The sequence below is a fragment of the Myotis yumanensis genome, unplaced genomic scaffold, assembly GCF_028538775.1.
Source record: "Myotis yumanensis isolate MYYU_CA2020_CCGP unplaced genomic scaffold, mMyoYum1.0.hap1 SCAF_5, whole genome shotgun sequence".
Classification (NCBI taxonomy): Eukaryota; Metazoa; Chordata; class Mammalia; order Chiroptera; family Vespertilionidae; genus Myotis; species Myotis yumanensis.
Genome location: NW_027223756.1, coordinates 80027338 through 80054954, shown reverse-complemented (window position 1 = coordinate 80054954; position 27617 = coordinate 80027338). Strand labels below are relative to the sequence as shown.

Here is a 27617-nt window from a genome sequence, read left to right as displayed (position 1 = left end):
GAAGTACGTGAAGTGATGTTTGAAAACATTTGAGTAGAACAGACTCCCAGCATCAGTATTCTGCACAAAGGCATTAAAAAGTCCTAAAGGAGTCTAAAGACCTTTTATAGAAGTCATGTTGTATGTTATACAGAGACTTCTTTTAGCTCATGAGGTAGAAAAAAGGTAAATGCATTTGGAAACACTCAGAAAGGATCACTGCTGGGATTATCACCCAGAGTCCTCACAGCAGGGTTCAAATTTAGTCCTCTTTTTCACTAGTGGTTAGCACTTTCGTCTCATATAACACATCAATATTTTTTATAAGTTTTATTATTTGAATAAGCAAAAACAAATTACTGCAATGATTACAAAGCCTGAAAGAGGCCCAGAGCAGGTGCTCTTTGGTCTGCCTGCCTTCCCAGCTGCTCTGGGTACCTGAACTTCCTCCTCCCTCCTCAGAATCTGTTCTGGGACTGGAAGATAGTGACTTCATCAGCACAACTTTGCCCAACTATTTCCTCACTGGACCTCACACCATTGCAAATTCCCTGACCAAGTACAGGACATTGAACTGGACTGTAGCAAGTGATTCCTTTTAAATAAGAATCCCAAGTGAACATGATTTTGGGGACCATAACACAATTCTTAATGTCATAGGTCACCCAAGGGTAGCTGGTGGGAGCAGCTCGGCTTACCGGCCATCCACATCATAGGGCCTCCGCACAGCAGGCCGCCGTTCCTGCTCATAGCGTAATTCCTGCTGACGCCACAGCTCCTCCCGCTCTCGGTGAATGCGCTCTTGTTCCTTCCTGCGCTCATGCTCCACATGCATGCGCTCACGCTCTAGCCGCTCCCGCTCCATGCGCTCCCGCTCCAGGCGGTGCCGATGGAAGGCCAGCCTCTCTCGGGCATACTCCAGCTGCTCCCGTTCCTCCTGCTCCCACAGTGCCTGCATGCGCTGCTCCCGCTCACTGCGCTCACGCAACCTGTGGACAGAGAGCAACAGCTGCAGGGGCCTAAAGGCCGCAGTGCTGGTGGCATCATCCAGTGGGGTGAGCTTTATGAATGCAGAGCAGCCATGGAGCGCTGCAGAAATGTAGCTTGCAGGGCTGGGTCTAGACCTGCAGGGCTGCTGCTCTAGCAGGAAGACCAAGGAGGAAGCCCACTGCATCCAAAAAAGCAGCAAGAGCCCGGAAACTAAAGCATTCGCTCTGCTTCCGGATGAATCCAAGACCAGCCAGGTTACAGCAAAGGGGTATGTATGGGGTCTGTAATATAAACTAAAATCTTTCTGGACTTCAACATCTGAGTCTGTAAAATTACCCATTAAAAATAAGAACAGCCCTAGCTGGTTTGGCTCAATGGATAGAGCGTTGGCCTGCAGACTGAAGGATCCCAGGTTTGATTCCAGTAAAGGGCACATGCCTGGGTTGCAGGCTCAATCCCCAGTAGGGGGCATGCAGGAGGCAGCCGATCAATGATTCTCTCTCATCATTGATGTTTCTCTCTCTCCTCCCTTCCTCTCTCTGAAATCAATAAAAATATTTTTTAAAAAAAGAACATATTTTTCATAGCTAAGTCTGATTTAGAACCTTTGCTCTCTAAATCATGAACTTCAATTAGTCACTGTGAAACCAAGCTAGTGCGGTAGAATCAAATCATTTGATGCTGTTATATAAATTCAGGTGAATTTAACAAGCAAGGGCCTGTAACAGCTGGGGGTGAAGTGCCGATGAGGCCATGCAGGGCCCCCGCCCCATGCTGAAGAGCCTTTATTCTGGTAGTGATACTGATCATACTGTAGCACGTTTCCTCCAGTCTCCGTATACCTGTGAGCCTGTCTCATTTCCATCTTTTGCTATGCATTTACTGACACATATTTGCACTAACAGAAATGCATAATCTTGCCTTGTTTTGTGTCTGCATTTTGGACAAAATGGCAGCTTCCCTGGTTCACGTAACACATCAGAACCCTCCCATATCCCCATCTCTATAGATTTCAGGAAGAAGCCCTTGGAGTAGGCAGGTTTACATTACCAGCACCCAAAGGCAGACCTCATGGTTGTTCCCAACCTCACAAAAAGGGACACCATATCCCCATTTTCCTGTGCATAAGTTCCTCCAGGGAGCTTCGAAGAGGTGGCATTACTGTGTCCGGACATTAGGATTTAGAAGTGTGCCTATGCAGAATGTTTCCCTGTGCTGTGTGCCATGTCCACTCCCACCTCTACCAATACCCGTCTCCCACACTGTAATTCAAATGGTGGCTCAAATTAAACTGGTGAATAAAAAGCTGGTCTCACTGCTGTTTTCATCTCAATTTCCCTGATCCCCAGTGAGGCTGAACCACTTTCTATAGGTTTCATGAGCACTTATATTGTCTTTGATCCATTTTACTATCAGGTTATTTTTTTCCTTACTACATTTCAAATGACTTTTATTCCCACCTGTCATATGTCTTTTGACTTTCTCTTCGGTCTTTCATTATAGAAAGGTTAAAGTTATGATTTAGTCTACTTCTCCCTCATGACTTTTCAGGCCTTCTAAAGCTAAAATTCACAAATATATTTACTTTCATATTATATGAATAATTTATTTTTATGCTTGTGTTCAGTCATCAGTTCATTTTAACTATTTTGTCAAGGATGTTGGTGAGTTGGGAGACCCAAAGGACTATCCAAAGAACAAATGACCTGAAGTCATTTTTTGGGAGAGTCCATCACTAGTGGGAAATGTCATTTTTATCAGGTTAATTTCCACATGTACATGGTTTGGTTCTACTTATTTGCCAATTACATCATGAAAAGGAAAATTTCCTTTGCCCAATGCCTTTCCCTCTTTTAGGTCACCAGTTGGATTTGTGGAACAGCAAATCAAGGAAGGAAAGCCACCTCCCCTGGTCCCTAAAAGTTCTGTGTGGGACATTAAAACAAAACAGTACACCCTGTTCCCTTTCCTCTCTCTTACTTTCCTAGACTTTTATTTTTTAACTAACAATTATTTTTTAAACTACAGCTTAAAAGTTCTTTCTTGATAAGGAAAATTAACTGTCACTCAATGTGGTCAATACTATTTGTGTTTAGTTTTAAAAAAATTATAAAAATATTTTTTTCTCGGCTTATTTAAGGATGAGGACATCTCAGCTCACTCAATATCTGTCCCACCATTTTTCCATTTTCATAGCTTCCGGAGCAAATTGGTGTTAACTAGCATGACTGCACCGAGAAGCATTCCATCTCCTGCCAGTGGTCCCTTCCATAATCTTCAGGAAGAGATGAGCCTATTTACATGAAAAATAATTTGAAGCCGAAACCGGTTTGGCTCAGTGGATAGAGCGTCAGCCTGCGGACTGAAAGGTCCCGGGTTCGATTCCGGTCAAGGGCATGTACCTGGGTTGCAGGCACATCCCCAGTAGGGGATGTGCAGGAGGCGGCTGATCGATGTTTCTCTCTCATCGATGTTTCTAACTCTCTATCTCTCTCCCTTCCTCTCTGTAAAAAATCAATAAAATATATTTAAAAAAAAAAAAAGAAAAATAATTTGAAAAGGCCGTAAATTGATAGTCACAGCACGGCAACTGAAAACCAAGGGGGCAAACAGGTTTAAAGAAGTTCTCCACCCACAGGGGGCTTTGAAACAGCCTTGAACACAGTTATAACCAGTTCAGGGCAGCAACCAACCAGTGAACATTTCTGGAACCTGACTCACCTGCGGGACTCGGAGTCTCTTGATTTCCGAGGCTCTTTGACTCTATCAAAGGACACAACAGACCGCTTCTCTCTGCTGGCTGATTTGCGATCCTGGCTCTTAGAAACCTGGTTCATCAAGGAACATTAAGAAGTTAAGGTAGAAATGACAACAGGAAAAATCATGTCCAGGTCCAAGCATCCAACATGAAGATAAGAAATGAAGATTAACGTTTAATGAGACAATTAAGTAACAACTCATTCCCTCCTAAGGAACTTCATATTTTGCTTATAATTCAAAATCATAGATCTTCATCACCATTTAATACTAATATATAGGTGATGCAAAAGTAGGTTTAGTTTTTCATACGGAAAGCAATACAATAATCTACACTAATAAAAGAGAAACATGGTAATTGGCGTACGACCGCTACCCTTCCCATTGGCTAATCAGCATATCCTTATGCAAATTAACTGTCAGCCAAGATGGCGGTCGGGAGCCAGGCAGCTGGAAGCAAACATGAGGCTTGCTTGCTCCAGTGACTACAGACGTTTGCTTGCTCCAGTGACTACAGACTGCAACGTTCCCCGCCTGACTTGCCGGCCTCTGAGCTGGCAGTTTGAAACATTCTAACAAATATAGGCCGGGATCTCAGAGCTGGAGTTATACATTGTTTCGATTATAGAACGCAATCAGCAGCGGAAGCCTCAGAGCTAGAGCCAGAGCTAAAGCTGGCCCAGAATAAAAAAAAAAAAGAAAGAAAAAAAGGAGCGGTTGGGAGCTTCAATCAACAACCGCCAGCCTGACAGCAACCCTCAGCCCCTCACCCAGACTGGCCAGGCACCCCAGTGGGGACCCCCACCCTGAAGGGTGTGTGACCAGCTGCAAACAGCCATCATCTCCTCATCCAGGCTGGCCAGGCACCCCAGTGGGGACCCCCACCCTGATCCAGGACACCCTTCAGGGCAAACCAGCCAGCCCCGTCCCGTGCACCAGGCCTCTATTCTGTACAGTAAAAGAGTAATATGCCTCCCAGCACCGGGATCAGCGGAGCCACGAGGCCTCCTGGCACCAGATCAGCGTGACAGGGGGCAGCGCCCAAACCCCCTGATCGCCCTGTGGCTCTGTGTGTGACAGGGTGCGGCGTCCCAACCCCCTGATCAGCCCTGTTCTGTGTGTGACAGGGTGCGGTGCCCCAACCCCCCCCCCTCCCCCACAGGCCCTGCTCTGTGTGTGACAGGGTAGAGCCATAAACTCCCCATCGGCCCTGCCCTGAGTGTGACAGTGGCGGCGCCCCAACCCCCTGATCCGCCCTGCTCTGTGGGTGATAGAGGGCGGCGCCCTAACTCCCCTATCGGCCCTACTCTGTGCATGACAGGGGGGAGCTCCCCAACCCCCTGATGGGCCCTGTTCTGTGCATGACAGGGGGGAGCTCCCCAACCCCCTGATGGGCCCTGCTCTGTGCATGACAGGGTACGGAGCCCCAACCCCCCTGATGGTCCCTGCTCTGTGCATGACAGGGGGCAGTGCCCCAACCCCCTGATTGGCCCTGCTCTGTGCGTGACAGGGGGTGGCACCGCAACCTCCCCATCGACCCTGCTTTGAGTGTGACAGGGGGCGGTGCTCCAACCCCCGAATCGGCCCTACCCTGAGTGTGACTGAGGGTGGCATCGCAACCTCCCGATCTGCCCTGCTCTGTGCATGACAGGGGGCGGCGCCCCAACTCCCCAATCACCCCTGCTCTGAGCCCGACCAAGGGCTGCACCTAGGGATTGGGCCTGCCCTCAGCCACCCGGGAGCAGGCCTAAGCCAGCAGGTTGTTATCTCCCGAGGGGTCCCAGACTGCGAGAGGGCACAGGCCGGGCTGAGGGCACCCCCCCCACGAGTGCACAAATTTTTGTGCACTGGGCCTCTAGTTAATAAATAAAAGACCAAAGAAGTATTTTTAATACTTTGTCTTTTGCATCCACAATAAATTCCTTAATCTTGTAGTTTTCATTCATAATTTAATGTGCAGTCAGTGTCCAACTGAGGCCCCTTTTGGTATGTTGGAAGATTCCTTATTTGTGCCGACTGCATTCTTTTTGAGCTCTGCCTATCTTATATCTTAGCCCTGGAATCCACACTTTTATTTTGCCATTTTCTAAACATTTTTTTTAAAAAATGTATTTTTATTAATTTCAGAGAGGAAGGGAGAGGGAGAAAGAAAAACATCAATGATAAGAGAATCACTGATCGCCTGCCTCCTGCATGCCCCACATTGTCATACTGGGGATTGAGCCCGAAACCCAAGCACATGCCCTGACTGGGAATCGAACCATGAACTCCTGGTTCATAGGCTGACGCTCAACCACTGAGCCATGCCAGCCGGGCCTAAACATTTTTAATAAAGTAAGGGTAAAGGCTATAATATATTAAAATATTTGCAAAAACATATACAGATTTCCATAATCAAAATGTTGACTTACAACTGATGCACACTACTCAATAGCTGGAATGGTTTGTCATCTGTGCAGCACAGGGGCTAACACAACTGGCCTGAGGGTGGAATCTGAGATCTTGATGCTCAAAGTGTCCCCAGTGGACAGTTAACTGGTATGGGTGGTTCACTATGCCTGAACTGTGCAAACTATAATTACACAGAACACCTGCTTTCCTTCTGGGAGTTGGGAATTTGATACATGCTAAGTAACCAGCCCCCAATAAAAATCTTGCCTGAGACTCTAATGGGCTTCTGTGGGCAGAAGCATCACCCGTGGGTTGCTGCATTTTCACTGCTCTGTGAGCCTTCATGGGAGAGAATACAAAGGAGCCCATAAAGGTTTCCCCCCAAACTCTGCCTGTCTTTCCCATGATCCACTGTGTATCCTCACTGCATCATTGTAGCCAATCTTAGCAGGAAGTACATGTATATGCTCAGTCCACGAGTCCCTCTAGTGCAGTGATGGCGAACCTATGACACGCGTGTCAGAGGTGACACGCGAACTCATTTTTTTGGTTGATTTTTCTTTGTTAAATGGCATTTGTATATATAAAATAAATATCAAAAATATAAATCTTTGTTTTACTATGGTTGCAAATATCAAAAAATTTCTATATGTGACACGGCACCAGAGTTAAGTTAGGGTTTTTTAAAATGCTGACACGCCGAGCTCAAAAGGTTCGCCATCACTGCTCTAGTGAATCACTAAATGTGGGTGATCTTGGAGACCCACATCTATCAAAGTTATAAGGCTGTCAAAAGTTGAACGTATGAATATCAACACTGTCCATGACCCTAATGGAAGGGAGACTAAAGCGGTAAGAACCTAACAACACAGGTACTTTGTGGATTCTGTGTTCTGCAGAGCATCTGCAAGGAGACAGTACAGGATGAAGCTAAGGTGGCTGAAGGTTGGCTGGGTCACATGTAGATTAGGAATGCACGATGAAGTACTGCCGAAACTTTCAGGGCAGGCAATGAAAATGGACTGATAAAAACTGGCTAAGGGAAAAGGTCAACCACTCCCATGTTTGAATCTTAAAATTAGCTTTAGAAAAAAAAGAGCAACAATTCTCATCAGAACAAAGTTAAGTATAAAGGAAAGCATTTACTTATTTATTCAGAATTTATTGGGGGAAAAAGTTTATTGGAGCCAAACTGATAGCATGTGCCAGAGAGCAAGATCTCAAATGCTCCTGAAGAAAAGCTTTTAAGTTTTCTTTCTTTCTTTTTTTTAGTTCAAGATATCTACATTTTGAAAAGGTAGACAACCTTTCTCAAATTAACCTCAGTAATTCCCTAAAACACACTTAGAAATGTAAATGGAAGCAATGTCAAATGAAAAAAACTGCTAAATACCCTAGTTAGAAAATCAATACTCACTCTCTCTTTGGATCCCGATGTTTTGACACTAATAACAGGCACACCTTTAGATTTATCCATTACTACAGTCCGCTCGGTTCCTCGACTACCTACAGGAAGAAAAGTGTCAGTGTTAAGGTAAGAAACAAGAAACATCCAAATGAGAAAAAAATACTGAACTCTACGGAAAATAAATCTAGTTTGTGTCGCCAACTAATGACAGCAAACCAACAAACCACAACGGCCAGGAGCAGAACTCAAAGTGAGCTCTTACATATCGATTAGGCGGTAGGCTACCTGATTTTGTGGTTCGAGATCGCTCTGAAGGGCCAGGTTTCTGATCATCTGGATCTTTACTCTTTTCTCCACTTCCATCTTCACCCTTTTTAGCATCATCTTTTCTGTCAGCTTTATCTTCCCTTTTAAGGTTTGCTGATCTAGGTAAGACCCCAAAACAAAGAAGTGTGTTAGATCAGGTATTCTGATAAACAAACCAGCCACTATCAGATTCTTGCAATGAGCACCAAGTGCCAAGAAGGAGGTTGCCTCAACTGGCATCAACAAGACAACAAAGAACAAGGAGCCCATCCTGCTTTCCCCACGTGCCCCTGGATTAAGGAAATCCAGCACAATGACTGGTGCTGGAACCCCCTTACAACAAATGGGAAAAACAAACGGGGTCAGGGGCCTCGTGCTCTTCCCTATCTGTGGAGAACTTGAAGGATGTGAAACAAAGAAAAGAATCGTCTTGGCCACAATTTCCTTAGAGAAAAGAATACCTGTCACTGGTGCTGGACTTCTCTTTTTTCCCTTCACCTTCTCTTTTGTCAGAGGTTTTCTTTCCAGCAGGCTCATTTTTTGCCTGAAAAATAGAAGCAAATGGAAGTATTACCTTACTGTTTCCTCAAATAGTCACAGTCCTGGAAGAAAATGGCCCTTTACCTTTTCCACTGAGATCATCTTCCCGTGGAGCTCAGTCTTGTGCAGGTGGTTAATGCATTTTGTGGCCTCTTCCGCTGTGGACATTGTCACAAAGCCGTAGCAGCGAGCTCCAGGACTCCGAGCATTTGTCACAACCTTGGCACCCACCACCTCAAAGGAAAAGCACAGAAATAGGTCTCGGACATGAAAACCTCCCACACAGTCATTACGGTTCACACTGCTTTCCTCTGATCTACCCCAAGTCAGGCCTCCTCCCTGGTATGAGGGAGGAGAAAACCCTGTCACCAGGTGCCTGAAAAGAGGCAGATGACTGGGGAAGATAATGCTACCGTCTTGCAGTTAACTACTCCAAGGACCTCCTCCACTTATGGCTGTTCCTCCAGGGAACCAGGATGGCAGTGTGGCAAAAGCAAGATGAAGGCAGAGTTCTGCAAATATTCCTTTAACATTATCTCAAACTTGTAAAAAAATTACTCTGAATATATAGTCATAGATGTGAGCAGCAAATAGAAAGACATATCTATATAGATGGCTATCGACATAAGAACAAGTTTGCAACGAGCACTCTGGAAGGCAGAATCCATTCACTAGGGATAACAACAAGTTCATTAAGATGTTTGAGGCACTAAAGGTACACCCTCACATACTGAGTAATTCCTCCAAACATTTCAGCAAGCTGATGTCTGGCACCAGGTTCAGGAGAAGCCCCATAGGAGCCAGTATTCATCCTTATTTTCCACAAGGAATCTTAGCCCCAAAGGAAGGTTTCAGAGTGGTCTAATTCTGTGTTCAATGAAACCTACAATGCTCCCAAGAAGCCATAGGCCTCAGAGTGACATTTCCCTGTTGAGAGAACCCTTCTCCTCTGAGGGCCACAGGGGAAAGAGGAAAGGGCTCAACCTGGATTACTGAGGCGCAGGGAGTCATCAGCTATTTCTATCACCATGGCATGTTTAATTTTCCCTTTGTTAGCTCTTGGACATCAATAACCAAGGTAAATACTGTTGGTTTGACCTCTTATAACTTGCTCAAGCCTTAAGGTGAACAAGGGCCTATACCAAGTTTTACTTTGGCTTGCCCCAAAAGCTGACTCTAAGAGACAAGGAGCCCTGGATGTAATTTATTTGGGAGGCGAGTCCAGGAGGCACAGGGAGAAGGTGAGAAAAAAGGGAGGAAAGCCAACACAAGTGCCCTAACAAACAAGGAGCTGTAGTGGAAACCGGGGGCGGGGAGGGGGGGGGGGGGGCGGGGGGGGAGGCTGGTGCATGAGCGTCTATCAATCACTGCCATCACCAAGAGCTGACGAGGGAGGGAAGAGAGAGGGGCTTGGGGTGCAGAGGGGAAGTGGCCATAAATGCTCCAGCTGTGGGTAAAAACGGTATGAGTGCCCTGGTCAGGGTGTGTGCAAGAGGCAACACAATCGATGTGTTTCCCTCACATCAGTATTTCTTTCTGTCTCTCCCTCTCCTTTCCACTCTCTCTGAAAATCAATGGAAAAAATATCCTTGGCCCTAGCTGGTTTGGCTCACTGGATAGAGGATGGGCCTGTGGACTGAAGGGTCCCTGGTTCAATTCCAGTCAAGGGCACATGCCTGGGTTGCGGGCTTGATCCCCAGTAAGGGGTATGCAGGAGGCAGCCGATCAATGATTCTTTTCTCTTATCATTGATGTTTCTATCTCTCACTCTCCCTTCCTCTCTGAAATTAGTAAAAATATATTTTAAAAATCAGGCTACAGATGAGGGCCACAGGCAGGGCATCCATAGCTCTCCTATAGCTACATACCATCTTCAGGAGGCAGCAATGGAAGGTCCCCCGGTGTACAGATGATACAGAAGGTCCCATAAGGGAAGTGACATGAACCTGGCCACACAACTGTGAGTGGCAGAGCTGGAACCTGTCACTGGTCAAGATGCAGAGGCCTTGTATGTGTACAGCCTCAATTGTGCTGTCCTGCAGTTACCACTGTCTCACAGAAGTGCTGACAGCATCTCTCCACCCTGCCCTTTGCTACAACCCCTGCAGCCCTTCTTGGGTTTAAGTCCTGAAGCCTTAAAAAAGTGGTAGCTTGGGGGCAGAGGATGAGGGAGAAGAAATACAAAGTAGAGGGGGTCTGGGAGCTTCTACAGATCTGTCACCTCTACACATAGAGGGGTAGGTGATCCTGCACAGGCCATGAGCTGTGAGCTCAAAGAACAGCAAAGTGTCAAAGTGGTCACTGAGAGGACAGTAATCTGCATAGAAAGGCTATAGTAAATTTGGCTTAAAGACATCTTCTCCAGAAAACCCTTGGTCTTACCTTTCCATATTTGCTGAAAAGATTCTTCAAATCTGTAGCTCTGGTGGTGGAAGAAAGTCCACTAACCCAGAAATTTCTACAACTGCTACGACCTATTTAAAAAAACACAGCGTCTGGTCAAGAATATAATTAATACAATATCCTGAGTCTTAGTCATTAGAAACCACATATGTTCCCCCCACTTGTCCAAGATACCAGCAGCCCCCAAAGCCCACTGTCCTCACACAACTGGAGTGACACACTAGGCCCAACAGGACCTGCAGCAATGCCACTTACAACAGCAAGCCAGGAGCTGTTAGGATCATGGAGATTCCCTCAAAGTTACCAAACCACATCATGAAACCCAGTAAGGTGGCTCTCGAACAAAGAATGCAGGTATCTGTGTCAAAACACTTCGGGGCTCTTTTCTGGTGACACATACTTTGCACCTACCCCAGTTATGGTTCTTTCTTTCTTTTTTTTAAAATATATTTTATTGATTTTTTACAGAGAGGAAGAGAGAGGTATAGTCAGAAACATCAATGAGAGAGAAACATCAATCAGCTGCCTCCTGCACGCCCCCTACTGGGGATGTGCCTGCAACCAAGGTACATGCCCTTGACCGGAATCGAACCTGGGACCCTTCAGTCTGCAGGCTGACGCTCTATCCACTGAGCCAAACCGGTCAGGCTATGGTTCTTTTTATAACACTGATTAAGAATGAATCTGGATAGTAAAATTTCAATTAAAGAAAAAAATTGTAATAAAGAGGTAAGGTGCTGATAAAGCTGAAATACCAGGTAGCCCCAGGATATCTGACACCAGATGATTTTTTTCCATTTCCAAAGTGCCCTCGTGAAAACAACATTAATACATCAACCCGGAAGAACTGGCCTGCTCCCCACTACCCAGGACATGCAGAGTGAAGAGCAGGAGTGGAAAAAGGCCCCATGTAAGACACCAGACACATCTGGCTGAGAAATGCACTAATATACCACACTAGTGCTGAGGCCGCATACACTGCAAGAGACTGCCGTAGGGACCTACCTTTGTCCTCTTTGGAAAGCCGTTTTGTATCTGAGTCATCTTCGACAGAACTAGAGAGAAAAAAGAATGTCACTCCAGGAGGAAGAAGCAGAGAGGAAACCAACTCAAAATGATAAAATATGTGCTGAGGTTGCATACCTACCCGAAATTTAGTTCGGAAAAAAATGATACCCCGACAAACTTGTATTGGAAATCTGACCTAACCATAAGATTTCACACCCACAGGAGTTAATTAATTCGGCTGGGCTAAAGATAATTAGGAAGAATTAAAGAAAACAACCATGACAGGTTGAGAAAAGAAAAAAGATTATATAATCAGTTTAAAATAAACAAAGAGAAATAAAACATTCTTTAGAGGTAAACTACAGTTTCATCAGTCTGGCTGGCCAATTGTAGAAAAAACAGCTTATGTGTGTCATTAAACGACCAATGAAAAGGAGATAGCGTCTGGTCTAAAACTGAGAAAAAACAAACCTCATTTTCTGATCAGCGCCCTCACTGGCTGAGGACTCTTTAGGAGCCGGAGGGACTTCATTACAAGCTTCAAAAGCAAACTTCTTCACGTCTTCTTTGCTATCTCTGGGGTCTGGGCTTGAGGCTTCCTGGGGCGCTTCTGCGACCTCCTCGCTAGAGGCTTCTGTGCGCTCTGAGGCTTTACTACTCTGCTCAACTGGCTCCTCTAGCCCTACAGGCTCACAGTCCATCCTCTCGTCACCGCCTGTCTGCTCCACGGGCTCCCTTTTCACTACCGCTAACAGGGTGTCTGCCTCGCTCCACTGAGCTTGTGCTGTTGACTCGCTGGCCAAATCTAAATCACCCTCCTCCGGGTGGCCGCTGCCAAAAAGGTCCTCTTCCTCCGCAAGCTTTCTGTCTGGCCCCACGCTACTTGTATCCTGTGCAAATGGCTGCTCCAGCTCGGAACCTTCTTCTTTTACTGGCTCAGATTTACAAGTTTCCCCCAAAATGTCGAGTATTTTCTCATTTTCTACGGATTTAACAGGAATAGAATGGCACAAGGTTTAATTACCAGGGAAATAAAGCAATCACAAATGTGGAACTGGCACGGCTGCCACACTAACACGAAGAGAACTGCTAGCTACACAGAGATTGGAAAACCCGCGGGTACACACGTTACACTGGTTACACTACCTGCACTCCAACCGACTGCTAGAGTAAGCTGCCACGCTACATGGAAGAGAAAAGCATCCCAGAGATTTAACCCCAAAACCTTCTGGCTGATTCTTGACAGTCTTCATTCTGTCGTCGTTTACATATGACTCTTCCAAATTTAGCTTCCAAAGTCCAAGTTGCTTAACTGAATGTATGACCATTCACTGAACAGCTCAATTTCCAAATTTCTTTGAATTTCTTTTAACAGAACAGTCCAACATGACAATCAGAATCTCTTCCATCGGTGCTCTGAGATATTTGAAGTCCAGAAAGTGAATAGTATTTGTTTGGAATTCTCATGAAGAAACTCTTTCCTCTTCTGGAATCCAGTTATGTCTCAATGTTTTAAAATTTATCTCCCTACCTCTACCTGCACTGCCTGAATTAAAAACCATAAAGTTAAGGTACTGTCCAATATCACAAGATCTGTTTTGTGGGGTACAGCAGTATTAGCTCGAGAGGCATGCAAACTCTTTCTACATGCATTTAAGTGCCATTTATATTTTAAAAGGCATGAGATCTCATAAATACATTTTGCAAAATGAGAAATTAGCCACTTTCACAGATCTGGTGATATGGCTGGGTTTCCAATCTCTATGATCCTGGTATGTTCTGGATCGTAAACTTTTAGAACAATGTATACTATATTATGGCAACTTTTTAAAATTTAAGAATTCAAATTAGAGAAGGTGGAAAACTAGAATGATTCCAAACCCCCGCTGATAAATTTTTCATTGAACAGTACCTGGCTCCAAGGATGGCTCTTCAATTTCCTGCGAAAAAAACAAAAATAAATAAAATAAAATAATAAGATTTGTGCTAGATAGCAATAACTAAAAGGGAAATTTTTAAAACACAGACTAGAGCACTCACAAATGCAACAGGGGGAGAACTTGCTCGTGAAGGAAGAGCCCACACAGCTAGCATTCCAGCTCCTTCCTCTGGGCCCAAACCCCACATTTCAGGCTACTCTCAAGGAACCTGGTATCTGGTTTTCATTTTTTGCTGTTTCCCCAGTGCCTGGCAACATTTCACTTTTCATGGTGATGAACTGATCACATGCCTATCTGTCCCTCTAGGCCAGCGGTTCTCAACCTGTGGGTTGCGACCATCGGAAAACACATACAGCATATCAGATATTTACATTACAATTCATAACAGTAGCAAAATTACAGTTATGAAGTAGCAACGAAAATAATTATATGGTTGAGGGTCACCACAACATTAGGAAGGTTGAGAACCACTGCTCTAGGCAGAACTCTTAAGTGCAAGGAGAACAGTGTTTTCATTTTTCTACTTTTAGTGTCTAACAGAATGCCTGACACATAGCAAACAATCAGGTTTTCATTAATTAATATAGCATTAGTTTAGAATATTCACAAGACTGAGGGAATACAGGCACATGTCGTTAAACTGTTATTTCGCAGTTGTATCACAGCTACCCCTTTGTCACCTGAGAGCTCTCCAGGATTACATTTATCTCCTACAATCAAGGTCCCTACTGGGCCAGGCCCAATTCCCAAATATCCTTCCAACCCTTCTCAGGAAGCCCTGTCAATTTAGACCATTGTTATCCCTCACCTACAATAGCCTCTGGTTTACTATTCCCATCTCCATCTGTCTGCACTTTTGCCACCATGGTGATCACATGTCCCTCTGTGGCCTAAGGGCTTTAGCAACGGCCTCTCACACCACCTCCCTCCCCAACAGGCCCACTTGTGCCCTGACCTCACTCCCAGCCAAGTCTTACATTTAGGTCAGGGGTCCTCAGCTCATAGAAAGGTCATCCTGAATGGCTTCAAAGGCTGCCCCACTAATGAAGGGCCTTTCTCTCAATATGTAATCCCTGTTCCCTAGCTCTGCACAAGGTACATTATTCTAGAATTCCAGTCAATACTGATGAGCACTGACTAGGTTCCAGGTGCAAATTTAAACACCTTATATAAACATATATTAATCATTAGACAGTACTAGCAGGTTGGAACTATTAGTATCATCTTTCTTCTTAGATTAGGAGACTGGCACAGAGTGACTGATAAACATGCTCAAGAACACACAGCACATAGAGCCCAGATCTGAGCAAAGGCTGTGTACCAGTCAGGCCAATTCCCAATGCTCTGTTTATGTGTGTACTCCACGCATGGAGGACGGGCCCCGTGAGGATGGAGATCAGTCTTTCTTCTCACTCATGTCTGTATCCACACCATCGCGTCACAGGTACTTCACATATACCCCATAAATGGTTGTGGATGGTCTGTATCTTCCCCTGGGAATAGACCTGCCATTCTAGGAAGCACTAGGAAATTGTTCACTTTATTCATAGTTTCATTTAACTATTAATCAATTTGTTTTTAACATAATATATGCCACTTTGGGAAGTAAAACTCTGAGCAAAACAAAGGATCACTCCAGGCAGAACAATTCTCTCCTTAACTTTTTCTAAAGAAAAAATGAATATATTCCTATTTGTCTCTGGAAAGGGTTATATGCTTTCCATTTTAACTTGGGAGTCTTCGACCTAGAACAAAAACTCAATGAAACAACCAGACCTGGCTCTTCCTTTCTTTTCATAGGGATAAATAAAATGCATCTCTTCACAGTTGGAGAGACATCAGCCCTAAGGTGAGCTGGGTTCCACAAAGTTTTGTTTTTTGAGGTTTGCATACTCCTTGAGGCTGGGGTCACTTAACCAGTGACAACCAACCTTGCCCTGCCTGGCAGAGCAAATGGAGATCTTATCTGAAAAGTGTTCTAATTAAGCAGCACAGTTGACATAAAAAAAAAAAAACAATAAAAACAATCAAGGACTAAAATAAGCTAATTGTATTTTCATTTCCTTAGAACAGTTTCTATTAAAGCCCTAGCTGGCTTGGCTCAGTGGATAGAGCGTTGGCCTGCAAACTGAAGGTGATGGGTTTGATTCCGGTCATGGGCATATGCCTGGGTCGCAGGCTCGATCCCCAGTAGTGGGTATGCAGGAGGCAACTGATCAATGATTCTCTCTCATCATTGTTGTTTCCATCTTTCTCTCCCTTCCTCTCTGAAATCAATAAAAATATATTAAAAACAAACAAAACCAAAAAAGTTTCTATTAAAAATTAGACGCAAGCCCTAACCAGTTTGGCTCAGTGGATAGAGCGTAGGCCTGTGGACTGAAGGGTCCCAGGTTCGATTCCGGTCAGGGGCATGTACCTTGGTTGCGGGCACATCTTCAGTGGTGGGTGTGCAGGAGGCGGCTGTTCGATGTTTCTCTCTCATTGATGTTTCTGAGTCTCTATCTCTCTCTCTTCCTCTCTGTAAAAAATCAATAAAATATATTAAAAAAAAAAAAGATAAGACGCAAGCCCTGGCCAGCTACTCAGTGGTTAGAGCTCTGGCCTGTGCAAGAAAGGGCTGTGAGTTCAATTTCCAGTCAAGTGCATGTACCTGGGTTGCATGTTCGATCCCTGGTCTTGGTTGGGGCGTGTACGGGAGGCAACCAGTTGATGTGTCTCTCACATTAATGTTTCTTTCTCTCTGCACCCCGCCCCTCTAAAAAAAAAAAAAAAATCAATGGAAAAAATATCCTTGGGTGAGGATTAAAAAAAATTTAAAAATTAGACCCAAGTAAGTTTATTCCAACAGTTCACATACATATAAGTCTGGCAGAAACATTAAAAGGAAACTCAAGACCCAAATTTATTGAAATCATACCTGTAAGTTAGTCCACATCTCATTTGTTCTCATCTAAGGTTTAATATTTACACAGATGGTAATGAAACAGTCAAGATGATATAGTAATCAAAAAAATTCCTTGCATTTTCCATAAGAAATACTCTCAAAGGCAGAAATAGAAGCCTTGAAATCCACCTGTCCCAGCTGTGATGTCTGTGCTCTGCCCACCCTACCACCCCCTGCATCCTAGTCTGGACCCCATCAATCTTCCTTAGGGAGGGAGCCCCCCTTGCTATTTGACCTAACAGTCTTTCTGCAGAGGATGCCCTCAGCAATCAAATCAGCAAAAAACTTTCCCAAATATGCCCTCTCAGTTACAGGGAAGCCATAGTAATTGAGTGGGAAGTCAAGATGGTGAGTCCTTTGCAACAGGTACATTGTATTTAGGGGAAGGGGAGCAAAACCCTCTCTAAAGATGCTGACAAAGTAGGCAATGTTAACAAACCTTGAATGACTTTTCCTTGGGAGTGCAACACAATGTCTGCAGTGGTTTCCAGAAACTGTAGTATAACCACTGATGCTATAATTATTGAGAGACACAACAATTTACCTGTAATATAGTGAAGTCAGATGATGAAGTATCTAAGTTATTTATAGTTTCTCTGTCTTCTAGCTGTAAAATAAACAGAGAAGACAGTTTAATACATCAATAAGGTAACATAATGGAACATCTATACAATAACAAGTAACAGCCATGAAAAATCACTTATGACAGCCCTGGCCGGTGTGGCTCAGATGGTTGGGGGGTGTCTCGTGTACTGAAAATTTGATTACCAGTCAAGGTGCATGCCTGGGTTGTGGGCTCAATCCTTGGTAAGGAGCTTGCAGGAAGCAGCCAATCAATGTTTCCATCTCAGATTGATGGTTCTCTCTCTTTCTCCCTCCCCATTCCTCTCTCTAAAAATCAATTTTTAAAAATCACCTGACAAAATTCTGAATATAGTGCAGAAATCAAAAGAGCAATATAGTGTGATTCTGCTGGGGGTTTGGAACCTACCCCCATGGATAAGCGGGGCTACTGTAGTACATAGACTTTACAAGTAGATTGGAGCATGAGGTTTGGAGACTACTCTTCAAGGAACAATGCCCAGAATCAGGTGTTGGAGTAGATTCTTGGACTTCAGTGGCCACCACCACCTTCCCGAAACCTGGATGCCAATGACAATGGGGCTGTTGCACCTGAGGTGGCAACTGCCCCGAATGGAATGGCATCTCTGAGAACCCTGCCTCCTACCATTATCAACTTCCAAATCAGAGTATGGGGACAGAAGCAGAGGACTGGAAAAGCCCCAGTGATCCATCACTTTTTCTGTATACCTAGCAAATTTTTCCTCATAAAAGTAAAATAATAAATGGTACCATGACAACATGGTGCATGAGTTAAGTACATGGACTCTGGAATTGGTCTGGTCTTGATTCTTATCCTCTTATGATCCTGGAGATAGTTCTTTACTTTTTAAACCCCCAATTTCTTCAACTAAAAATGGGCATAATCCCACCTATTTGTCATACTGTTGTTTTAAAAAACAACCCAGGTCAGCGTGATTAAGTGGTTAGAGATGGCCATGCCCAAAAGGGTCTCAGGTTTGATTGCGGGTCCTATCCTGGCCCTGTCAGGGTGAGTGAGGGAGGCAACTAATCAATGTCTCTCTCCCCTCCTGCCCTCCCTTCCTTTTTCTCTAAAACATAAATGGGAAAAATATCCTCAGGTGAGGATTAACATCCCCCCAGACCCCCCACCAATTAAAGAACATAATGCCTAATGCCTGGCAGACAGGCCTTCAATAATGTCCCTGAAACGTTTAATGTAGCATTCTGCAAATGTATAGCATATACTCCACTTCTCATCTACTATGACATTTGAGGAATTGATGCACTCAGGGCACATTCTAGAGCAGCGGTTCTCAACCTTCCTAATGACGCGGCCCTTTAATACAGTTCCTCATGTTGCGGTGACCCCCAATTTCATTGTTACAAATTGAACATAATTGAAGCATAGTGATTAATCACAAAAACAATACGTAATTATATATGTGTTTTCCGATGGTCTTAGACGACCCCTGCAAAGGGTCGTTTGACCTCCAAAGGGGTCACGACCAGCAGGTTGAGAACCACTGTTCTAGAGACTACCGAGTACCTACAGCATGTTCTTGAAGCTGCTCAGGAAGCTCTTTCATTTCTCCCTCTAGCTCTCTACTATCAGACAGAGACTCTGGGAGATTATCAGCATCATCGTCTTCCACACAATCTGCAACACTTCCATTATCGATTTCTGCTTCATCTAACACGCTGATATCCATCATGTCAATGTCCTGCAAGTTCTCCAAGCTGGCTTCAACATCCTCCTGTGACATAACAAAACATAGCCATCAACAAATGAACTGCTACTGGTCCATCACTGAGCAGAGTCACTGTCAATGCTACACATACCTGTCCATCCCCAGAATTTTCCTCCAGCCCATTATCTTCCACACCTTCTTCTTCTGGTTTACGTCCTGAAGAGATAATTGTCAAAGCAGAAGATTAATAACATGCATTTTCCAGAAGCAATACATTTTTTTTGAAATATTTTTATTGATTTCAGAGAAGGGAGAGGGAGAGAGAAACATCAATGATGAGAGAGAATCATTGACTGGCTGCCTCCTGCACACCACCTACTGGGGATCAAGCCCACAACTTGGGCATATGCCCTTGACCAGAATTGAACCCGGGACCCTGCAGGCTGATGCTCTATCCACTGAGCCAAACCAGCTAGGGCCAGAAGAAATAATTTTTGACTTTTGTAGGCCCTCAGCACTACAGAAATGGCCACCTAAAACACCTGTGGTACTTGACACTGTGTAATCCAGGAATGGTAAGGCTATTCTGGACAAGGCAGACCCCCTACCACCTAAGCAGACGAGATTCTATTCTTATCCAGTGGCTGTGGATGTGGAAGTATGAGGAGCTGGAAATTGGTTCTTAGTAAGGTGAAAGCAGGACAGACCTTTCTCAGGCCTGGCTTTCTTATCAAGTGGCTTTGGTTATAGGGAGAATAGTATCTTATACAAATATGCTGCTTTTTACGTAAGAAACATGAAACTTGTTTTCCCACAGAAACAATGACATAAAGCAAAACATAAATAAGTAGGAGAAAGTCTGGCCAACGTGGCTCAGTAGCTGAGCGTCGACCTATGAACCAAGAGGTCATGGATCAATTCCCGGTCAGGGCATATGCCTGGGTTGCGGGCTTGATCCCCAGTGTGGGGCATGCAGGAGGCAGCCGATCAATGATTCTTTCTTATCATTGATGTTTCTATCTCTCTCTCCCTCCCTTCATCTCTGAAATCAATAAAAAATATATATATTTAAAGAAAATAAAAGCCAGTAATAACTACTACCTAGAGTTAGCTCTCATGTTGTCACACACTGACGTATACAGATGTCTTCCCATATTTTGCTATCAATAGACTAGATGTATTATGTTTATAAAAATGGCACTATACTGTCATTTTATAATCTTTCCTTTAACATGTTGTGAACATATGTCCATATTCTTTTGTTGTTGTTAATCCTCACCCGAGGATATTTTTTCCATTGATTTTTTTTTTCTAGAGAGTAGAAGGGAAGGAGAGAGGGAAGAGTGGAAGAAAGGAGAGAGGGAGAGAAAGAGTGAGAAATATCAATGTAAAACACATCAATTGGTTGCCTCCTGAACACACCCCTACTGGGGCCAGGGATCAAACCTACAACCTTTCAGTGTATGAGCTGATGTTCTAACCATCAAACCACATGGGCCAGGAAGTCTCCATATTTTTTAAAAAATATATTTTATTGACTTTTTTACAGAGAGGAAAGGAGAGGGATAGAGAGTTAGAAACATTGATGAGAGAGAAACATCAATCAGCTGCCTTCTGCACACCTCCTACTGGGATGTGCCCGCAACCAAGGTACATGCCCTTGACTGGAATCGAACCTGGGACCCTTCAGTCCGCAGGCCGACGCTCTATCCATTGAGCCAAACAGATTAGGGCAAACCTTGTAATTTTTTTCCTTTCTTTTTTAATCTTTAACCAAGGATATTTTTTCCATTGATTTTTATTTTTTTTATTTTTATTGTAAACTGTTTATAACAGTTCACAGAAGGCAAGACTGTTGGCACTTTCATCTAAACAGCCGTATATAGGTGGTTATTTAAAATGAGCAAAATAGAAACATGTAAATAATAACAGAAATGACAGAGCTGAAGCAGAATGAAAATTATTAGGCATAACAAAATAAAAAAATTTATGGGGAAAATAAATTTTTGGTCTCTAGAGTTAGGTTTGCTAAAATTAAATCAATTCACTATTTTACTTTTAAATTTTTGTTTTTCAATTACAGTTGACATGCCGTATCATATTAGTTTCAGGTGTACCTGATTGACTATTTTCAATGTGAATGAAGCATAAAGGAAACCAAAGATATGACAATTGAATGAAATGCATGACCCTGGATTGTCCTTTTGAATTATGAAGAACATTACTGGAAAAAATGTCTAAATCTAAATAAGGTCTAAGCTTAGATAACAGAATTGTATCAAAGTTAATTTCTTGATTTTGTGAACTAATGCCATGTAATGTCCTTGCTGTTAGGCAATACTGTATGTAGTATTTAAGGCAAAGGCGCACATGCTTGCAACTTATTCTCAAATAGTTAGAAAAAAAACAACACATACATACACAAACAAAAGACCCAGTAGCACAGTACAGGTAATAGCTTAAAAAGCAGGAGAAACCAAGATGGCGGCATAGGTAAACACCGGAGTTTGCTGCCTCGAACAACCACTTCAAAAATACAACTAAAAGACAGAACAGACATCATCCAGAACCACAGGAAGGCTGGCTGAGTAGAAATTCTACAACTAGAAGGAAAGAGAAAAGCATACCGAGACTCAGAGGGGGCACAGTGCGGACGTAAAATACTAAGGTGCGGAGTGCATGCCGAGCGGGCTGGTGGCTGAGGGCGTGGTTGTCGTTTTCAATCGGGAGGGAGTCTCAGGCTCTGAGCTCCAGTTCCGGGCGAGTCTCTAAGGACCCAGACTCATACGGGAGAAGCGGGACTGTCTGGCATCGGTTGGAACTCAAGGGCACATTTCTGTCGGAGGGACTTGCGGCGATTACCAGGACATTGAGAAGTGGAGCCTCTGAGAGCAGCCATAACTAATAGCCCCACCCTGTTGATCCCGTGGGACCCGCCCTGCCCAAGCCCTGCAGGGAGGCTTTTGCTGGATAGCCTCAGGCAAAGGCTAGATTAGCACCTCCCTAGACATCCAGGAGCCAGGAAGCCCGGAGGTCAGAGTGAGACCATCCAGTTTACAGCTCCGTGGAACCATAAAAGACACACTCAGGGGGTAGACTCAGTGAGCACCAAAGCCCCATTGAAGCAAGTCTAGCCCCAGAGGGGTGTCTCCAGCACAGAAGTCTCCCACTGCAGACACAGCTGATTCTCACAGCCAATTGGCCTGGAGGTCAATTCCTCACAGTGATAACTACAACAATCAAGGCTTAACTACAACAAGACTGTGCACAAAGCCCACAAGGGGGTGCACCAAGAGTGTCTACCTCAGGTAATTGGGACATTTAGCACAGAAAGGCACTCTATCGACACAGCGAAGCATAAAAAGTGCCGAGACAAAGAAACAGGACACAGACGACAGAATTGGAGGAAAGCAAACTGTTGGATATAGAGTTCAAAACCACACTTTTAAGGTCTTTAAAGAACTGTCTAGAAGCCGCTGATAAATTTAATAAGGCCCTCGAAAAGACTGGTGAGACCGCCGATAAATGTAGTGAGATCCTCAAGAAATCTAATGAGACCCTCGATGTTGTGATAAAGAACTAACTAGAAATTAAGCATACACTGACTGAAATAAAGAATATTATACAGACTCCCAACAGCAGACCAGAGGGTCGCAAGAATCAAGTCAACGATTTGAAATACGAAGAAGCAAAAAACACCCAACCGGAAAAGCAAAATGAAAAAAGAATCCAAAAATACAAAGATAGTGTAAGGAGCCTCTGGGACAGCTTCAAGCGTACCAACATCCGAATTATAGGGGTGCCAGAAGATGAGAGAGAGAATATTGAAAACCTATTTGAAGAAATAATGACAGGAAACTTCCCTACCTGGTCAAAGAAATAGACTTCCAAGTCCAGGAAGCGCATAGAACCCCAAACAAAAGGAATCCAAAGAGGACCACACCAAGACACATCATAATCAAAATGCCAAGGGCAAAAGACAAAGAGAGAATCCTAAAAGCAGCAAGAGAAAGAAAATCAGTTACCTACAAGGGAGTACCCATACGACTGTCAGCTGATTTCTCAACAGAAACTTTGCAGGCCAGAAGGGAGTGGCAAGAAATATTCAAAGTGATGAATACCAAGAACCTACAACCAAGACTACTTTATCCAGCAAAGCTATCAGAGCTTCACAGATAAGAAAAAGCTAAAGGAGTTCATCACCACCAAACCAGTATTATATGAAATGCTGAAAGGTATCCTTTAAGAAGAGGAAGAAGAAGAAAAAGGTAAAGATACAAATTATGAACAACAAATACACATCTATCAACAAGTGAATCTAAAACTCAAGTGAATAAATAATCTGATGAACAGTATGAACTGGTGATTGTAATAAAATCAGGGACATAGAAAGGGAATGGACTGACTATTCTTGGGGGGGGAAAGGGGTGAGGGGGTGAGTGAAGAGTTTAGACAATAATCGTGCACCTATGGATGAGGACAGGGGGTGGGGAGTGAGGGTGGAGGGTGGGGTGGGAACTGGGTGGAGGGGAGTTATGGTGGGAAAAAAAGAGTAACTAATTTAATAATCTGAACAATAAAGATTTAATTAAAAAAAAAAAGAATTAGCTGGAGCCATCTTCCAAAAAAATAAAATAAAATAAAATAAAATAAAATAAAAAAATAAAAAATATCACAATGTACTATAAAGCTCAAGATAAAACTAATTTTGCTGGGCTAAGAAACCAGACACAAAAGTGGTTATACTTGCCCTAGCCGGTTTGGCTCATTGGATAGAGCGTCAGCCTGGGGACTGAAGGGCCCTAGGTTTGATTCCTGTCAAGGGCATGTACCTTGGTTGCGGGCACATCCCCAGTGGGAGGTGTGCAGGAGGCAGCTGATCGATGTTTCTAACTCTCTATCCCTCTCCCTTCCTCTCTGTAAAAAATCAATAAAATATTTATTTTTTTAAAAAAGTGATTATACTGAATGGTTCTACTTGACATGAAGTTCCAGAGCAGGCAAAACAAATATATGGTGACAATAATCACAAAATTTTGTGGGGGAGGTGAGTAGGGGAGAGTGTGACTGGGCAAGAAGAATTTGACAGAACTATTCCTTATTTTGATCCCTACCTACCTCAAAACATATGTGAAAATAAATTCCAAATGAATTAAACATCCTAATGTAAAAATAAAACCATAACTATTAGCTCTACAATGTAGAATATTTTCAATATGTTAAAAACACAACATAAAATCTAGAAAACATACAGAATAGGTTGACAGCACTGCCTAAATTAACAATTAAAACTTTAATAATCAAAACACCACAAACAAGTCAAATGACAGACTGGGAAAGAAACAATTGCAACATTTTATATAGTCCTTAGAAGTCAACAAGACAAACAACCCAGTAAAAAAATAGGCAAAGGGCATGGAAAGGCAATTTGATAAATACAGATGGTCAATTATCAGAAACTGTCTAATCTGTGAAGAAATGCAAATGAAAACCTTACCTGCAGAGAAATGCAGATAAATACAACAAAATATCTTTCTTCTACATAAGTGGTAAAAATAAAAGATAATACCCAGTATTAAGTGAGAGTTTAAAGAAATAAGCACACCCCCTCACATTGTTAGGTGAGAGACTGACCAGCATAGACTGTTGGAATAACTGTTATAAAATAAAATGCACATATCCTTTGATCACAAAATTTTACTTCTAATTAACAAAAAATATATTTCTTTAACCACAGAGACATTTCTGGTTTATGGCAGCACTGAAAATTGGATATGCTGACTGAAAATTGGAAAAGAATCTCAACATTCTAGTACCAAGGAGACTGAAGAGCTACATATTATTGTACATTATATGAAAGATTACTATTAACCTACTTAAAAAGAATAAGGTCTTTTACTTGTAGAACTTGGAAGAATGTCCTTAACACGTTAAGTGAAAAAAGCAAATCCAATCCTATCCTGTCCTGTCCTATCCTATACAACCTATATAATAAAAGGGTAACAGGCAAATTGACCCTAACACAGTGGTTCTCAACCTTCCTAATGCCGAGACCCTTTAATACAGTTCTTCATGTTGTGGTGACCCCCAACCATAAAATTATTTTCATTGCTACTTCATAACCGTAATTTTGCTACTGTTATGAATCACAATGTAAATATCTGATATGCAGGATGTATTTTCATTGTTACAAATTGAACATAATTAAAGCATAGTGACTAATCACAAAAACAATATGTAATTATATATGTGTTTTCCGATTGTCTTAGGTGACCCCTGTGAAAGGGTCATTCGACCCCCAAAGGGGTCGCGACTCACAGGTTGAGAGTCACTGCCCCAAAAGCATAACCACAGGGAACTATCAGTCGCTATGACACGCACTGACCACCAGGGGAGTGTCGCTCAGCCAGGAGCTGGCTCAAGGCTGGCCAGTACAGCAGCAGTGGCTGGAGCTTCTCCTGCCTCCACAGCAGGGCTAAGGATGTCCGACTAAGCCAGCAGGTGGACATCCCCTGAGGCCTCCCGGGCTGCCAGAGAGATGTCTAACTTCCAGCTTAGGCCCAATCCCCCAGGGAGAGGGCATAAGCTATCAGTAGGACATCTCCCAAGGGGTCCCGGACTGCGAGAGGGCGCAGGCCCAGCTGAGGGACTTCCCCTCTGCCTGCTCCCCCCCTCCCCCCTCCCCCCTCCCCCCCATGGCCCACCCAAGTAAACGAATTTCCATGCACCGGGCCTCTAGCTATAAAATATTTTGTAGAGGAGCTAGCTGGTTTGGCTCAGTGGATAGAGCATCAGCCTACAGACTGAAGGGTCCTGGGTTCGATTTCAGCCAAGGGTACATTCCCGGGTTGTGGGCTGGATCCCCAGTAGGGGATGAGGAGGCAACTGATCAATGATTCTCTCTCATCATTGATGTTTCTCTCTCTCCCCTCTCCCTTCCTCTCTGAAATCAATAAAAAAAAAATAAAATATTTTGTATAGGACCCTTTTCTTGTTACTCTTCACCCTAGGATATTTTTTCCATTGATTTTAGAGAGAGTGGGAGGGAGAGAGGAGGAATAGAGGAGGAGGGGGGGGGGGAGGGGGAGGGGGAGAGAGAGAGAGAGAGAGAGAGAGAGACAGACACAGACAGACAGACAATGTGAGACACACCGACTGGATGCCTCCACACACACCTGACCACACATACCTGCAACCCAGGTAAGTGCCTTTGACTGGGAATTGAAACCTCGACCCTTAGGTGCATGGGCCTATGCTCTAAACCAGCGGTTCTCAACCTGTGGGTCTCGACCCCTTTGGGGGTCAAACGACCCTTTCACAGGGGTTGCCTAAGACCATTGGAAAACACACATATAATTACATATTGTTTTTGTGATTAATCACTATGCTTTAATTATGTTTAATTTGTAACAATGAAATTGGGGGTCACCACAACATGAGGAACTGTATTAAAGGGTCTCGGCATTAGGAAGGTTGAGAGCAACTGCTCTAAGCAATGAGTGATACCGGCCAGGGAAGGACCTATTTTTTATAAAGCAAAGAATACATTTGCCGAAACCGGTTTGGCTCAGTGGATAGAGCGTCGGCCTGCGGACTGAAAGGTCCCAGGTTCGAATCCGGTCAAGGGCGTGTGCCTCGGTTGCGGGCACATCCCCAGTGGGAGATGTGCGGGAGGCAGCTGATCAATGTTTCTGGCTCTCTATCTCTCTCCCTTCCTCTCTGTAAAAAATCAATAAAATATATTGAAAAAAAAAAAAAAAAGAAAGAAGAATACATTTACATAGATGTGTTTGCATCTTGATGTTTTTATTTTTAAACGACTGCATACACACAGAAAAGTCTCAGAAAACATGCTCAACCTTTTATTAGATTTCCTCCTTACTAAGAAGGAATTTTTTTACATTTTACTTAATGCCAAGTCTGTATTTTCAAAAACCTTAGTATAATTTTTTTTTGAGGAGGTTAATCCTCACCTGAGGATATTTTTCTTTGGATTTTTATTCCTTGGATTTTTTTTTAAAAGAGCAAGTGGAAGGGAGGGGGAGACACACAGAGAGGGGAACATCATGTGAGAGACACATCGATTAGTTGCCTTCCACATTCACCCCGACCAAGACTGGGAATGAGCCTGCAACTGAGGTATGTGCCCTTAACCAGAATCAAACCTGGGACCCTTCAATCCATGGGCTGATGCTCTATCCACTGACCCAAACCGGCTAAGGTAGTACAATTTTTTTTAATGGAAAAGGAAAGCAAAAAGAAGATTCAAAAGCTCCCACTACAATTGTCTTTTTCTGTTGATTTTCCAGTACACTTTCCCTTGGCAAAGACATTTATTTGGACAAAGGCAAAAATACACAATGTATCATGGACCACAGAAGTGACTTCATTCCAAAGTGAGGTCACAACTGCAGCTCTCCCACAGCTTACACCACACTGTGTGGCTGACAATGGTGTCTGCTTCTTGGACATTTCAAAACCAGTTCTTTCTTCATCCCTGGCCAAGTAATATAAATATTTAATTTGATTTGGAGCCTGAGCAAAAACCTCCAATCACCCAAGGGACCATTCAGAACAGTCCAAATGCCCAATTTTAACAGATTCTTTCTTAAAACAGTAGTTGAATGTTAATAAATTACTGAGTAATTACCGAGGGGAAAGAAAAACAAGGAAGA

General features: G+C 43.5%; 1 protein-coding gene across 5 annotated transcripts in view; it reads right to left on the bottom strand.

Annotated features, from left to right (window-relative positions):
* The window catches only part of SAFB (scaffold attachment factor B), a 36968-nt gene that overhangs the window by 5073 nt on the left and 4278 nt on the right, over nucleotides 1–27617 (bottom strand). For 3 of the 5 annotated variants that reach the window (XM_070415894.1, XM_070415889.1, XM_070415890.1), the window contains exons 3-16: nucleotides 19094–19158; nucleotides 18805–19008; nucleotides 17214–17276; nucleotides 16142–16243; nucleotides 13695–13722; nucleotides 12254–12764; nucleotides 11780–11829; nucleotides 10754–10845; nucleotides 8456–8605; nucleotides 8293–8375; nucleotides 7811–7950; nucleotides 7535–7623; nucleotides 3691–3797; nucleotides 678–968 (exon numbers count right to left, since the gene is read on the bottom strand). In XM_070415894.1, coding sequence (XP_070271995.1) covers nucleotides 678–968; nucleotides 3691–3797; nucleotides 7535–7623; nucleotides 7811–7950; nucleotides 8293–8375; nucleotides 8456–8605; nucleotides 10754–10845; nucleotides 11780–11829; nucleotides 12254–12764; nucleotides 13695–13722; nucleotides 16142–16243; nucleotides 17214–17276; nucleotides 18805–19008; nucleotides 19094–19158 — 1975 coding nt within the window. The remainder of the gene's footprint in view (nucleotides 1–677; nucleotides 969–3690; nucleotides 3798–7534; nucleotides 7624–7810; nucleotides 7951–8292; nucleotides 8376–8455; nucleotides 8606–10753; nucleotides 10846–11779; nucleotides 11830–12253; nucleotides 12765–13694; nucleotides 13723–16141; nucleotides 16244–17213; nucleotides 17277–18804; nucleotides 19009–19093; nucleotides 19159–27617) is intronic. The other 2 variants (XM_070415891.1, XM_070415892.1) reach the window with 1 other exon arrangement.